The 12,710-nt window shown below is 56.9% G+C and overlaps 1 protein-coding gene across 1 annotated transcript in view; it reads left to right on the top strand.

Moving 5' to 3' along the window:
* The window catches only part of COL13A1 (collagen type XIII alpha 1 chain), an 88,401-nt gene that overhangs the window by 40,698 nt on the left and 34,993 nt on the right, over positions 1–12,710 (top strand). Inside the window, exons 15-17 of the mRNA XM_058543287.1 lie at positions 8,590–8,634; positions 9,516–9,548; positions 10,078–10,104. Coding sequence (XP_058399270.1) covers positions 8,590–8,634; positions 9,516–9,548; positions 10,078–10,104 — 105 coding nt within the window. The remainder of the gene's footprint in view (positions 1–8,589; positions 8,635–9,515; positions 9,549–10,077; positions 10,105–12,710) is intronic.

Raw genomic sequence — 12,710 nt, 5'->3', positions numbered from 1 at the left:
ACCATGGCGGGCATCTGCTTTCTCCTGTCAACTGGAAGCCTGGTTCTTCCAGGTAGGAGGTTGGGGGCCTGTTGTCCTGAGGGTGAGGAGGCCTCAGCGTAGGGCTAGATATCATGATGATAGGGGGCCTGGTCCCGTGAGTGTGGCAATCCTGGGCTCAGATTGTGGGAAGACTCATTCAACCACAGCTGCATTGAATTTGCAAAGAACACCAGCATGGTCCTGCTGACAGAGGGGCAGCTCCTGACCCCTAGGAAGCCTGCTCTGGGGAGAGAAGGCTCTAGCATGGAAGGGGAAACGTACTTCTTTTGCATGACTGGAGTAGAGCAAGTCCTGATGGGTACCTTGGGAGGGAGGAAGCTCCCCATCGCCAGAGGTATTCAAGTAGAGGCTGGATAACTAGGGTTCTGGCATGTATTAAGAAATCTTCTATATCAAATGAGACCAGACTAAAATCCCTTCCAGCTCAGGGAAGCTACAGCTTCCAGAGGACAGCGTTGGCTCCATACCCTCTGGAGAAGAACAGACCCCTGGCTTTGTGGGGAGTCTGTCTCCTTGAATCTTTGTCGAGGTCATCCCCATCCTTTCTTTCTCTGCCAGACCACCCCCTCTGCCCTTCCACAGAGGCCTCTTCTCATGGAACCCGGAGGGGCTGTGAGGTTGCTCGCTCCCCCTCACTGCCTCTCTGGGGTTCTGGAAGGCTCCTCCTGCCTCCATTCTCCCAGCCTGTCCTCAAGTCTTTTCAGTGGGTGCTCCTGGAGCCACCAGCCCCAAAAAGCCAACCGGCCTGGGGTGGTCTCAGCACCCTTGTCTCTGTGCTGGCCCTCACGCTGCTGGGACCATTGTCCTGTCATCACCTCAGCCACAGCCTCCTAGTCCAACAGAGGCCAGGGGGCGTGCTCTGGGGACTGATGGCCAGCAGTAGAGGGTCCACCCCACCACTTGGGGTCATTCCTCAAGGTCAAGTGACTCTCAGGAGGCTACAAGTACCCATCTCCCCACCCTAGCCCCATTGAGGCAAGTGAGCGTCTTGACCCCTGTGATCACCATGCCCAGGCAGAAGTTTGCTTCCCATCAGAACTCAGAGATGGAGAGGCTGGTGCCCATAGACAAGTGTAGCAATACTTCACATGTCTGGTTTAGCCAGTTCATTCACTCCCCATCTCCTTCGGTCCTTCCCAGGCCCAGTACTTAGAGCTCGTTTTCCCCACTGTACAGATGAGAAGCTCAGAGAGGCTCATACTCTGCCCAAAGTTGGAAAGCTGGTGAACATCATGCTAGAATTGGAAGCTAAGTCCCGTGAGTCCAAGCCCAGAGGCCAGCGCACTTGCCCTGGTGCAGAAGTCTATGTCTGCTCCGGGGGTCTCGCCCCGGCTGAGCTAACTGCTTGCAGACCACTCTCCGCTGTGGTCTCTCTGGGATGCGGAGCATAATCCCTCAGGCTCCCTTCTTCTGTCCATCAGTTCTCTCTCTTTCTCGCTCCTCCCCTCTCTGCTCTCTGTTTGGAGTGGGTCACTAACATGAAGGGCGGCTTGATTACAGATGCTGGGAAGATGACTTTGCTCCCATCCCGCCACCCCGGGGAGGAGCGGGCACAAGCGGGTGGGAACACTGAGCTGGGACGGAGGCCGTGGGACTGCCCCTTGTGTGCAGGGAGTAAGGGGCACCTGTAGGGTGACCGATGGACCCTCCACATCGGCTTCAATTGCTCTGTCCGGCAACTTGACACACAGGCAGTGGGCCTGTCTTTCAGCGTGGGGTGGAATTTACCTCTCAGCAAAGACGTTTCTCGGCCTGTGAAGTTTGCTAATGATTAGGTCCTTCCACCACCACTACCACCCACCTCTCCCTCCTCCTGGGCAGCTGGACCCGGCCTGGCCTCCTCTCAAAGGCCAGCGAGGCCAGCAGAGCAGGCTTCGCCGTCAGCTCCTTGGGATCAAAGCCCAGTGTGGCCAGCGGGCCCTGTGCTGGCCCCAGCCCCACTCGGGGCCAGCCCTGCTGCCTAGACACTGCATGTATTGTTGTGCACCCATGTGGTACCTATTTGATCCGAATTTATGACAGCGATCTACTTTAAATATGTTGCAAGACGCAAAGTGTGTTTAAAACATTACAACCTTGGCGCTCTTTCAAGAGGATTGGCGAGTATTGTCAGACTTTATGTGGATCACAGAACCTGGTGAGAGCTTATCTCTGAGCGCATCGGAGCTGGCCTGTCTGTCTCTGCAGCAGGGGGTTCGTTTGACGCATGTGGCAGCCTGGGTGTTAAGCCTCAGGTTTGCACGAAGGACCATGGCTGAGCGCACATTCCCCTCCCACAGGCGGTGGGCTGTGCATTTTCAGACAGAGGAGGCGGGAGGTGAGAGCCTCGAGCTAGAGCAGCTTGGGACTGCAGTTACTCCTCCCGGAGGCTGAGGGGCTCCCCAGAAACAGGGACTCCCAGGGGAGGAGATCCCGTGGGCCCTGTGACGGATGGCTAGGGCACTAGGGTGAGGGCGTGAGGAGCAGAAGCTCACCCGCCCTGGCCCTTCTCGGCCCTCCTTCTCTGGCGGTGCTGGCCCTCCTCACTCCTCCTCAATCCTTCTACAAAAGTGTGTGATCATTCTGCTCTGCCAGTCAGAGCAAGGGGCCGTGTGGGTGGCCACACTTCTGTAGAATGACAGCTACTATCGTTATATCTACCTTACTGGGCCTCGTCCACACAGCAGGCTGTGTACAAGCACTTTCCCTGCATCATCCTGCTGGATCCTTGTAACAATTCCTGGGAGGCAGGGTTTATTCTTATCCCCAATTTACAGATGAGCAAACTGAGGCTGACAGAGGTGAATTCCTGAAGGTCCACAGCTGGGAATTGGGGAAGCCAGGTCTGGCTGACCCCAAAGCCTTGCTCTGAGTGACTTGACTACCTGTGTCTTCTGAGCCCTGGGGGACCCCGGACATGCCTTCCCCCCTTGTCCTCCACTAGCAGGAAAGGAGGTAGCAGTTGAGCTGTTTTCCTTCCTGTGAGGAGAAGGTTGTAGCTGGATTCAGGCCGTTCTCTGAGCCCCCCAGGCTCTCTGTGAGCAGAACAGGGGGCACTTGGTGCGTTTTAGTCAAAGAACCAAGGAAGTGGGGTGCTTTGTCCATTGCCACAGATTCAGCCCGAATGATTCCCCCAGGGAGTTGGGATGGTCCTGGGACTCCAGTAGAACCAGGAGGAGGCGGCTTGTCTCAGCCCTCCTCCACAGCTATTCCCGAAACCTTCCTGCGCCCCTCTGGCTCCCGGGGGACCCGCGCAGCCCCCGGCTTTTCAGCTCTCACAGGCAGCCGAGCACTCCACGCACAGGGAAGTGGGGACTGCGCTTTCCTTCAGAGCATGAAATCCCAGTGGGGACATCCAGACCGTTTAAATTAAAGCAGATCAGGGAGCTGAGACATGGGCCCCAGGTCTGAGGCCCCTCGGGGGCTGAAGGGACTCCAGCCCCCCAGCGTGTGCTCTCTGGGCCCTGTTTCTCCTGAATTCCCAAGTCCACAGATTAATTAAAGCTGACTTTTCTTTTTGGAACTAACTACTAAATAAACCGATCTCAAATTGAGATTACAAGCTAGCCGCCTTTCCAAAGCCCCGGGCTTCCAAGGAGCGCCTGACCCCTGTAATTCCCCAGATCACTTCCTGCCGGCCCCAATTACCGGAGGGCCTGGATTTCCTTGGTTCCAGCCCTCTCCGGTCTGGAGCTGACTAGGGCAGAGAAAAAGGAACTGAGCTGCCTTTTTCCCGGAAGGGTGTCCTGAGAACTCTTTAGGAGAGAGAAAGATGTTAGCCTTCCTCCCCTGACTTTTCCAGCCCAGGAAAGGGCCCAGGTCCAGGCCTGAGGCCTGCAGCTGGCCTCCCCCCAGCCCTCCACTCCCCGCTCACACAGGCCTTCCTCCTCCCCTGCAGAGAACAAAGAGTCTGTGTGTGGAGGTGGAGCTGCTTCAGCCAGGGGGCCCTCCCCACCCAGAGCCGGCTGCAGCGGGGGCCTCACTTCAGGCAGGTCCCTGCATCTCCCCATGCTCCTCCGCCTGACCTTTGCTTGGCTGGGGAGCTGACCTTGAAGCCCCCCACCTCCTTCCAGACTATGTCTTCTTGCCAAGTCCCTGCCCCGCTTGTTCAGCCACCAGTAAATCACTAATTAAGAGGCCACTCCCACAGGACAGGAGCACTACTGGTTTGTGCTCCAAGGAGCTTGCTTCCATTCTGTCATCTCAGTAAAGGAGGGTCCTCTCACCTGAAAGTGGGGACCAGAATAGAGAACCTATTGATGCTGTAATGCGCTCACATGCAATGGCCCAGCTGGAGGGGCAGTGGCATGGTAAAAGTTGGGGCTGGGAGAGGCTTTCAAGGTCATTCAGGGCAGCCCCCTGTCTACCCATCCGTGCTTACCCAGAGCTTTCTTAGCCACAATGACTGGGACCCACCCCTTCTGGGCCACCAATCAGGTGTTGGTTCTTGGCACCAAGGTTAAAGAGCCAGCCTCCCAGATGGTAGGCCAGGCCTTGGCCTGGGGGTCACAGGCCTGGTTCCATGGCGGCCACTGCCGTCCACCCTCTGTGCACCTGGGCAAAGACTCTTTGTACTGCTCGGGGCACCGGCACCAGCGGGATAGCCCAGATCAGTGGCTGAGAGCCCACTGGAGGGGCCTCCGGGGTCCCAGCTGGGAGGACAAGGGAAGGCAAAGGTAGAGGAGATACATTGGGGCCCTCTGGCTTTGACAGACGGTGAGAGCTCCCTCCGCTCTTAAGGCGAAGACATTAGTGAGTTAGTGGATCCAAATTCAGCACAATTCCAAACTTAAACCTTTGAAACAAGAAAACCTTTAAGAAGGGAAAGGGGAAAGAAGGAGGCTCTAGATGTGCTCTCCAGACACGCCACGAGGAAGAGCTCTGTGAGCAGAAGTGTGTCCTCATCCTCCCTTATCAACAGCTGCCAGAAAAACCCCAGCCTCGCTCCCTGCGAAGAAGCACCCTTGCCCACAGCCACCCTGGAATCCTTGACAGTGACTCTCGCCCCTCTCCCCTCACCCATGTCCAGGAGTTAATGTTTTCTGGTGTAGACGAGCCCAGCCCCCATTCAGAGGTCAGGCCAGGGCAGGCCCATCGAGACAAGCTCTGGAGAAAGAGACTGATGAGAGGGGAAGGGGCCTGCAGGGGGGTCAGCTGGGGGCAGCCCTGCTTCCTGCCCAGCAAAGGGCTGCAGTGAGGGAGGCCCTGGGGTGGGGATCAAGGAAGCCCAGGTCATTTGCAGAATTAAGAGACTTGACCCAGAGGGGAAGGAAGGGGCAAAGGTCAGCCACCCTAACGAGAAGGGCTGCCTCCTCAGGAGGCTCCGAGGGGCCCAGATTTCCCTTGAGTGTGTGGTTGTGTCTACATACTCTAACTAACGTGGGCTGAAGACAGCACCAATTAGCCAGAAACCCTCAATCCCAGGGTTCCACTCTGCACAGCTCCTGCAGAGACTGGAGGCAGGAGCCCAGAGATGGAGCGTGAGCAGACCCCACCCTCCTTCCCTGCTGAAGCACGGGGGTAGGAGGAGGGGAAAGTAGAGACCTTCTGAGACCCCTCCTAGAGCTGCATTTTCACCCAGAGCTAAATTCCCCCCCCCACCCCCCACGGAGCCTTGTTCTGAAGCTGCCAACATACCCAGTGTCACCTCCCCAGCTTTGGCTTCTCCCTCCTGAGGGCCTTGGGTAGCAAGGCTGGGAGCTGATGGAGAAAGATGGAGGAGCAGGGTAGGTAGGAGGTATCTAGTCTGATCTCACTGCGCAGACGAGGATCCTGGACCCAGAGAGGGAAAGTGGCTTACCCAGGATCACAGTCTTTCCTGACTCCCAGCCCAGCTTCCCAGAATGGAGGCAGACCGAGGAGGGCAAGACAGGGGAAGAGGAGGAGCGGGACAAACGGGAGGTCCCTGAATAGTCAGGGACCCCCAAGCTGACCTCCCACCCGTACCGCCCACCCCAGGGGACTCTGTCTGGTGTCCTCGGAGCTGAGTCAACCCAGTGGGTTGTTTTGAATGTTAGCAGGGGACCTGGTCCTCGGAAGGAGAGAGTGACAGAGGCCCTGGGCTGGTGCTCCTGAGGAGGGGGCTTTGAGACTGGTATGGTCACAGTTGTCAGACTTCTGATGAGGTCTTCTGGCGCCCTCTGCTGGCCACAGAGCAGACGTGTGCTGGCAGGCAAGGCCCGCCCAGCTCTTTTCTCTGGTGCCTCTGGTTAAAGACCTAGCCCTGGGCTGAGCCGCCCGCACACACTGACTCCTTCATGCCCACGGGGCACAGCCTGAGGGCTCTCCAGCAGAGAGGGCTTTGCCCTGCTTTCAGCCTGCAAAGGGTGTTTAATGGAAGCAGATGGAACACCAGCCCATCAGATGCTTAGTGTTGGCAGAGAGGAATGGGTACCTGGACTTTGGCAGACAAAAGACCTGTGTTCAAATCCCTACTCTGCATGACCTTGGCAACTGTACCTGGCCTCTCTGAGCCACAGTTTGCTCACCTGTGAAATAGGAATAGCCTCCACTCTCAAGCTGGAGGGGATTCTTGGAGACTGAATAGAGGAAGAATGTAAAGCCCTTCGCCCAGCATCAGACACGTGACGGACGCAGTAGATGGCCGTGCCTTTCTCTGCTCTTTCCCACAAGAGGGATTTCCCAGAATTTAGCAGCTGAGGCAGACCTGGGCACTGGCTTGTCTGCTGCGGTCACTTCCTGAGTCCAGTTCCCCCATCCGCGCCTGTGGCTCAGGGGTCCTGGTGGGGTGGGGGTGAGGCAGGACTCCTGTGTTTGGAGCTAGTTTCTGGGCCTTTTGTAGAATTCAGAGACTTGGCCCAGAGAAGATGGAGGTGAAGCCATGCCAGGCAGACATGAAATCGTGCACGCAGGTTACAAACGCACGGTGGGCCCTGCTGCACTGAGGAACCAGCACGGGGTTGTGGGGCACAGCAAGGGCTTCGTAGAGGAAATGGTGTTTGACCAGGGCCTCCAATGATGAATAGAGTTTTGAGCTGAAGAAAAAGCAGAAAGGCATAGAATCGTGGAAATGAGTGGTGTTTTCAAAGAAACAGAGAATAGATGTCCAGAAGTCAGGTATGAGGCCAGGAAGGAAGTGGGGGCAGAATGCCGTGCTCAGGAGCCTGGCCCCTACATTCTACAGCCAACACCAGGTAGTGGCTGTTCTGAAGTAGGGGACTGTTATTGTCCAGCCCATGTGCTGGGAGCTTACCTGGATGCCAGCGTGGAGGCCCGATCATGGAGGGGAGAGGCTGGAAGCAGCTCTGGGCTTGGCAAGGAGAAGAGGGGACCAGGACTTTCTGTGAGATGGCAGAGAAGGGCCGAGGATAGCTAAAAAGATGGAGGCCAGGTGAGACCAGTTCCCTCCTCTGCCTCGAAGCCTGTGGGACTTGAATATGGCCTGCAGGCCACAGGTCTGTCAGGGCTCCGTATGGCTATCCACGGCACAGGCCTTCAGACGCAGGCTGGCAGCTGCCGGCTGTGCTGCACAGCATCCTGGGCCCTGGCTGGGGCTTCATCCTGGGGCTTCATTTGGAGTTCAACTCACGGAGACGAGAGCTGCCTCCTTCCTCCCCTGAGCGCCTCCCTCTCTGACACATTCATCTTGACTCACCTACTCTTGGGCCCCGTTTGTCGCTGGCTGTCATCTCCAGCCCTATCTCCTCCTGGTGTATCCTTCCAAGGAGGGAAGAGTATGTACTCCCTGTCCTTCTTCCTGAGCTCATCCCCACCCCCATAGATTTGGCGTTTTCATGAGGAGGTAAAGAGGTTGAAGAAAAAGACGGGACACTGGCCGGAGGGTAGAGCAAATCCCACGATATCCCGGAGAGGCAACAGCTTGCCTGGTGTCTCTGGACGGGCAGGGTCAGGGATGCGGTGCAAAGAAATGAGGGGACTCCAGGGCTCCAGGCAGCGCCCTGCCTCCATCCGCAGTCCCTCACCACCCAAAGCACAGGCTGACCCTCTGCCCCATGGGGCCAAGGCCCACATGCCCTCGGGAAGAGTTAGACCCAAGGAACCTGGGAGGAAGAGGAAGCCCAGGTGAAGAGGAGAGACAGGAGCCGTGTCTGGCTCAGCCAGCAGCACCACCCCAGCAAACCTGCTGGAGTGAAAATGGGCCAGGAAGTACCAGATGGGATGGGAGGGAGGGTGTGCAGTAGGTAAGCAGCCAAGTGGGCAGCTTCCGCCCATGTGCCCACCCCGCAGCACTGAGTTCCAGGCTAGCTGGGATCCTGGCTGGCAGTAGATCTTGAATAAGTCCCCTGCCCACCTCCCCCACCAGGTCTCAGGCTCCACTGGTGGGCTTCCCTCTCTGGGGGCCTTTCCAGCTCTGTAATCTGTGACTTGGGCCCTTCTGTGAGTTCACAGGGCTGAGAATGGTGGCCCATGGTGGCTGCCAGCGATGGCAGGGTCCTCAGAGCTCACCATGAGCTGGACGGCGGTCCCAAGCTTCCAGACCAGCCTTCTCACCGGCGTCCTTGCAGGCCACGCTTCGCTTCAAGGGCCCAGGCCTGGGGGTACTGAGTCGGGTCCTCCTCTCATTGTTTCTCTTGCTTCTTCCCTCAGGGAGAACGGGGCATGCCAGGGATGCCGGGCAAACAAGGAGCGAAGGTACCTGCCCCTCACATCCCGGGTGGCCTCCCCCAGCCCTCTCTCCCAGGCTCCTCCTCCTTCCCATGTCCTGCTGTGAAGACAGCTCGCACATTTCCTCCCCGGCCCTCTCGTCGCTGCACCTTCCTGTCCTTCCGGGCAGGTGTGTTCCTGCTTGGCCCATGAGCTGTCCCTCACCAGTGCCCTCCTGACGTGGCCGGGCCACCTCCTGGGCATCTCTGAGTCATAAAAACCTTCTCAGGTAACCCCAGCTCTGGCTGCAGTCCTGAGACCTATGTGGGGAGTAGGGACCCCCCAAAAATTGCCTTCACTTGGGATTTACTAAGTGGTGCATTTGGCAACCTATACCTCAAAGTAGGTGGTCTTGGCTGATGTGGAAATGGGGCTCACTCCCAGTCACTCCCCAGTCCACAAGGACATAGGTCCAGGGAGTTCCTTGCGAGGAGAATCCCACTCGCACACTCGGGGGTTGACTGTACCTGATGAAATCAGCCACCTTCTCTCCTCCACCTCCCCACTGCTCTCCCTCCACTCCACCGCCCCTCCCTCCTCCTCCCCTTCTTTCCTACCCCAGGGAAGCCCTCCCGCCTGCCTCCAGGGATGCCCTCATCTAGCCTGCCCTGTGGCTCCCTGCCAAGGTGCCCACTGTGTCCCCCAGGAGGGCCTGGGAGCTGAGCGGGTGGGTATATGTACTGCTTAAAGCCTCTTCCTGGGGGCCCACTCTCCCTGTGCTGAGCTCAGCAACCCACCTTTCTCATGGGTCTGGGCAGCTGGCAGAAGCGAGCAGTCCACCTTCGCATCCCCCCAAGGGGGGCTGGCCACTTCCTCCAGGCTGCCCCCTGACTGCAGCAAGTCTCCATGCCTTTTCTTCTCTCTGCCAGGGGGCTCCTGGAATCGCCGTGGCTGGGACGAAGGTCAGTGGAACATCGTAACTCAACAAATGAGAGGCAAGATGAGAGAGATGGAGAGAGGAGGACAGAGTTGGGGCTTCAGGGGCTCAGTGGGGTGGCCACTGGACCAAGGAGGGACAGACAGGATTCAGAAACATTTCTCTTAAAGCAACATTTATGCCAGATTCACAACTTGAACAACAGATGTTGAACTAAGCCTTGCAAGTAAGGAGCAAGGGTTTACCAGCCTCAACTAAAGGTCTCACCAGCCTGCCAATGAGCGAGAGAACCCAGCGCTTTCCTTTACACTCCAGAATTCACAGCTACATGCCTGCAAGCTTAAGAAGGGGGAGCAGGAGTCCTTCTCCTGAACCCCACCCTAATCGCCCATTTTATTGGCAGACAGATGGGTGGGGACACCCCAGAGGCACAAGGAAGAAAGCCCTGGGCTGGCCAAATGCTTCACCTACCCCCAGAGTACCTTTGCTCCTGCGCTCGCTCTCACTCTCTCGCTCTCCCATTTCTTTACCTGAGTCTTCTTTTTTCCACACAGGGTGAGCCAGGGACCCCAGGAGCCAAGGTACTGAGACAAAGGGAATGTTCTGGGCTGCATGGAGAATCAGGTGTGGGGTGGAGGTGGGAGTGGCTGCTGTTGTTTTGCTCTTGGTTGCCCTGAGGCTGGCCCAGGGCTGGGCAACTGACCCAGCAGAGGAGGGCCCGCCTACCTGGAAGGGACCTGCTTGTCAGGAACGCACTGCAAATGCTTCCCTCTCCCTGGATCCTGGCCTGGGCGGCTGTCCAGTCGGCCTGCACATCAGCTCCAGTGGCCAGTAACCATTGTCCCCTTACCTGCAGGGCTCTATCTCTCTCCTCTAAGACAATAAGAGATGCAACATGAAAAACGTTTCCGTGGTCAACCGTGTTTGAGAACTATGGGGTTGAAAATATTACACCAATTTCTTTACTGCAGGCCTTCTGAGAGCCTTTATTATACCAAATGTGCACTGGGAAGCTCCAAAAAGGGTAATATCCTGTGCAGCATTTTCAAACTTTTTTGACCAGGTCATCCTTTTTTTAAGAGGAGCATCTTATGGGACTAATATTTTGGAAACACTGGTCTATAATCACTGTCCATTGGCCCCTCTCTGCCCCCCATCCTCTTATCAGTGACTTTCTCTTCTTACCCCAAAGGGAGACCCAGGAGCAGGAGGGAAGCCGGGGCCCCCAGGTTTGCCTGGAAAGAGGGGGCAGAGGGTAGGATATTGTGTCTTTGAGTGTGTGCCCCCTTCATCCTGGCCTCCGCTGGTCCCCCACTCCCTGCCCCCTGCCACCCCACCCCCATGGCTGGTGTGCTGCCTGCAGTGTGCTGTGGGTGCATGTGTCGCCAGGAAGGCAGGAGTGCCAGGATGGCCTGGCAAAGCTTCGGAAATTCATACTCAAGAGCACACCCTCCCTCCCTGAAAGCCACTGGTTACCCCAGTGGAAAGCCCAGCAGAAGGAAGGAAGGCTCTCTGTAGGGCAGCACTGGGTCCTTTCCCTTTAGACCTGGCCTGTTTCAGGGCACATCCCAGCCAAGACACACCCCAGCTACAGCCCAGGCAAAGCAGGGCCTGCCGGGGCCCCAGGACTGACTTCCCTCCCGTCACCTGGGCCATTACCCAGCCTCCTCCCCTCCCTTGGCCAGTTTCAGGCCATTTTGTCATCCTGCTTCTACCCAAAGGGCAGGTGACAAGGGGATGACACCCCAAGAGTTGGTGTGGCATCTTTTGTGGCTTCAGCTGGAAAGTTCATTGGGACATCTGAGCAAATTACGACTCCAGGGCCCTCGATTTATATTATTACATTCAAGAACCACCGAGCATCAGGCTAGGGAGAGTAGAGCTTCTCATGGTGACCTGGCGGCGTGCTCTTGGGGGCTCTCCTGACGTGGGACACTCTGTGAATACAAAGTGACATCTTCACATCATAGAAGGCAGAGCATCAGGAGACCCGAGTGCTAGACCTGGCTCTGCCACTGTCGCAGTGAGGGGTCGCCCTTCATCTGTACAGTGAGAACCAGGCTCAAGGATCTCTAAGGGACTCTGTGATTCAGGTCGTGGGGGAGACAAAGGGTGCTTCAGTAGCGGAAGAGGCTGCTCAGGGAGGAGTGTTAGTCTGCTGCGGCGGTCCTAACAAAGGACCACAAACCATGTGACTCACACAACGGAAACTTGCTGTCCCACAGTCTAGAGGCCAGGAGTCCGAGATCAAGGTGCCAGCAGGGGTGGTTCCTTCTGCAGGCGGTGAAAGATAATCTGTTCCACGCCTCTCTCCTAGTTTCTGGTAGTTTGCTGGCATCCTTGGTGTTCTTGGCTTGTAGAAGCATCACCCCAATCTCTGCCTTCATCTTCACGTGGAGTTCTCCCCGTATGCATGTCTATGTCCAGATTTCCCCTCTTTATAATAAGGACACCAGTCATATTGGGTTAGGGGCCCACCCTAGTCCAGCATGACCTCATAACATAGCTAATTACATCTCCAATGACACTATTTCCAAATAAGGTCACATTCTGAGACACTGGGAGTTAGGACTTTGACATATGAATTTGGAGGGGGGACGCAATTCAACCCAGAACAGGAGGCAAACTTCTCAGAATATCCCTCCAAGGGAGAAGGTCTGGATGGATGGCTTTTGTCTTCCCTGGACACAGGGAGGAGGTGGGCAGAAAGCTCTCCCTAGAGGCCAGGGGCCTCCAGTTACTAGACATCACGAACATGGATAAGAGCATAGTGGTTAAAAGGAAGAGATTTTACTGCCATTTTGCACTGCTCTCCTCACCCCAGGAGACCCCCAGACAGGACTAGATGCTCTTGGCCTTGGTTACGATCTGTGACAGTGTCACTCCTCCCCTGCGTGAGTGATGAGGGCCCAGCCCACGTGGGGACAGGAGGACAATGATGCGAGCTGTGGGTCCGGCAGGAAGTGGAGTCCCTCAGAAAGCAGCCCACATGGGGCAGGGAGGCAGGAGGGAGAAGCCAAGGCCCTATGCTGGTGGGCTGGCGCCTTCCTGGACACTCTGAGAAGCAGTTCCTAACCCCCCACTGTCTGCATTTCCTCCACAGGGCGAGAAGGGGGCTGCAGGCCCCCCTGGGCTCCTCGGCCTCCTGGGGCAGAAGGTGTGTATCAATGAGCTCTGGACAGTGGGT

Source organism: Diceros bicornis, chromosome 6, assembly GCF_020826845.1.
Source record: "Diceros bicornis minor isolate mBicDic1 chromosome 6, mDicBic1.mat.cur, whole genome shotgun sequence".
In the NCBI taxonomy this organism is placed as follows: domain Eukaryota; kingdom Metazoa; phylum Chordata; class Mammalia; order Perissodactyla; family Rhinocerotidae; genus Diceros; species Diceros bicornis.
This window is presented reverse-complemented; position numbering and strand designations above follow the sequence as displayed.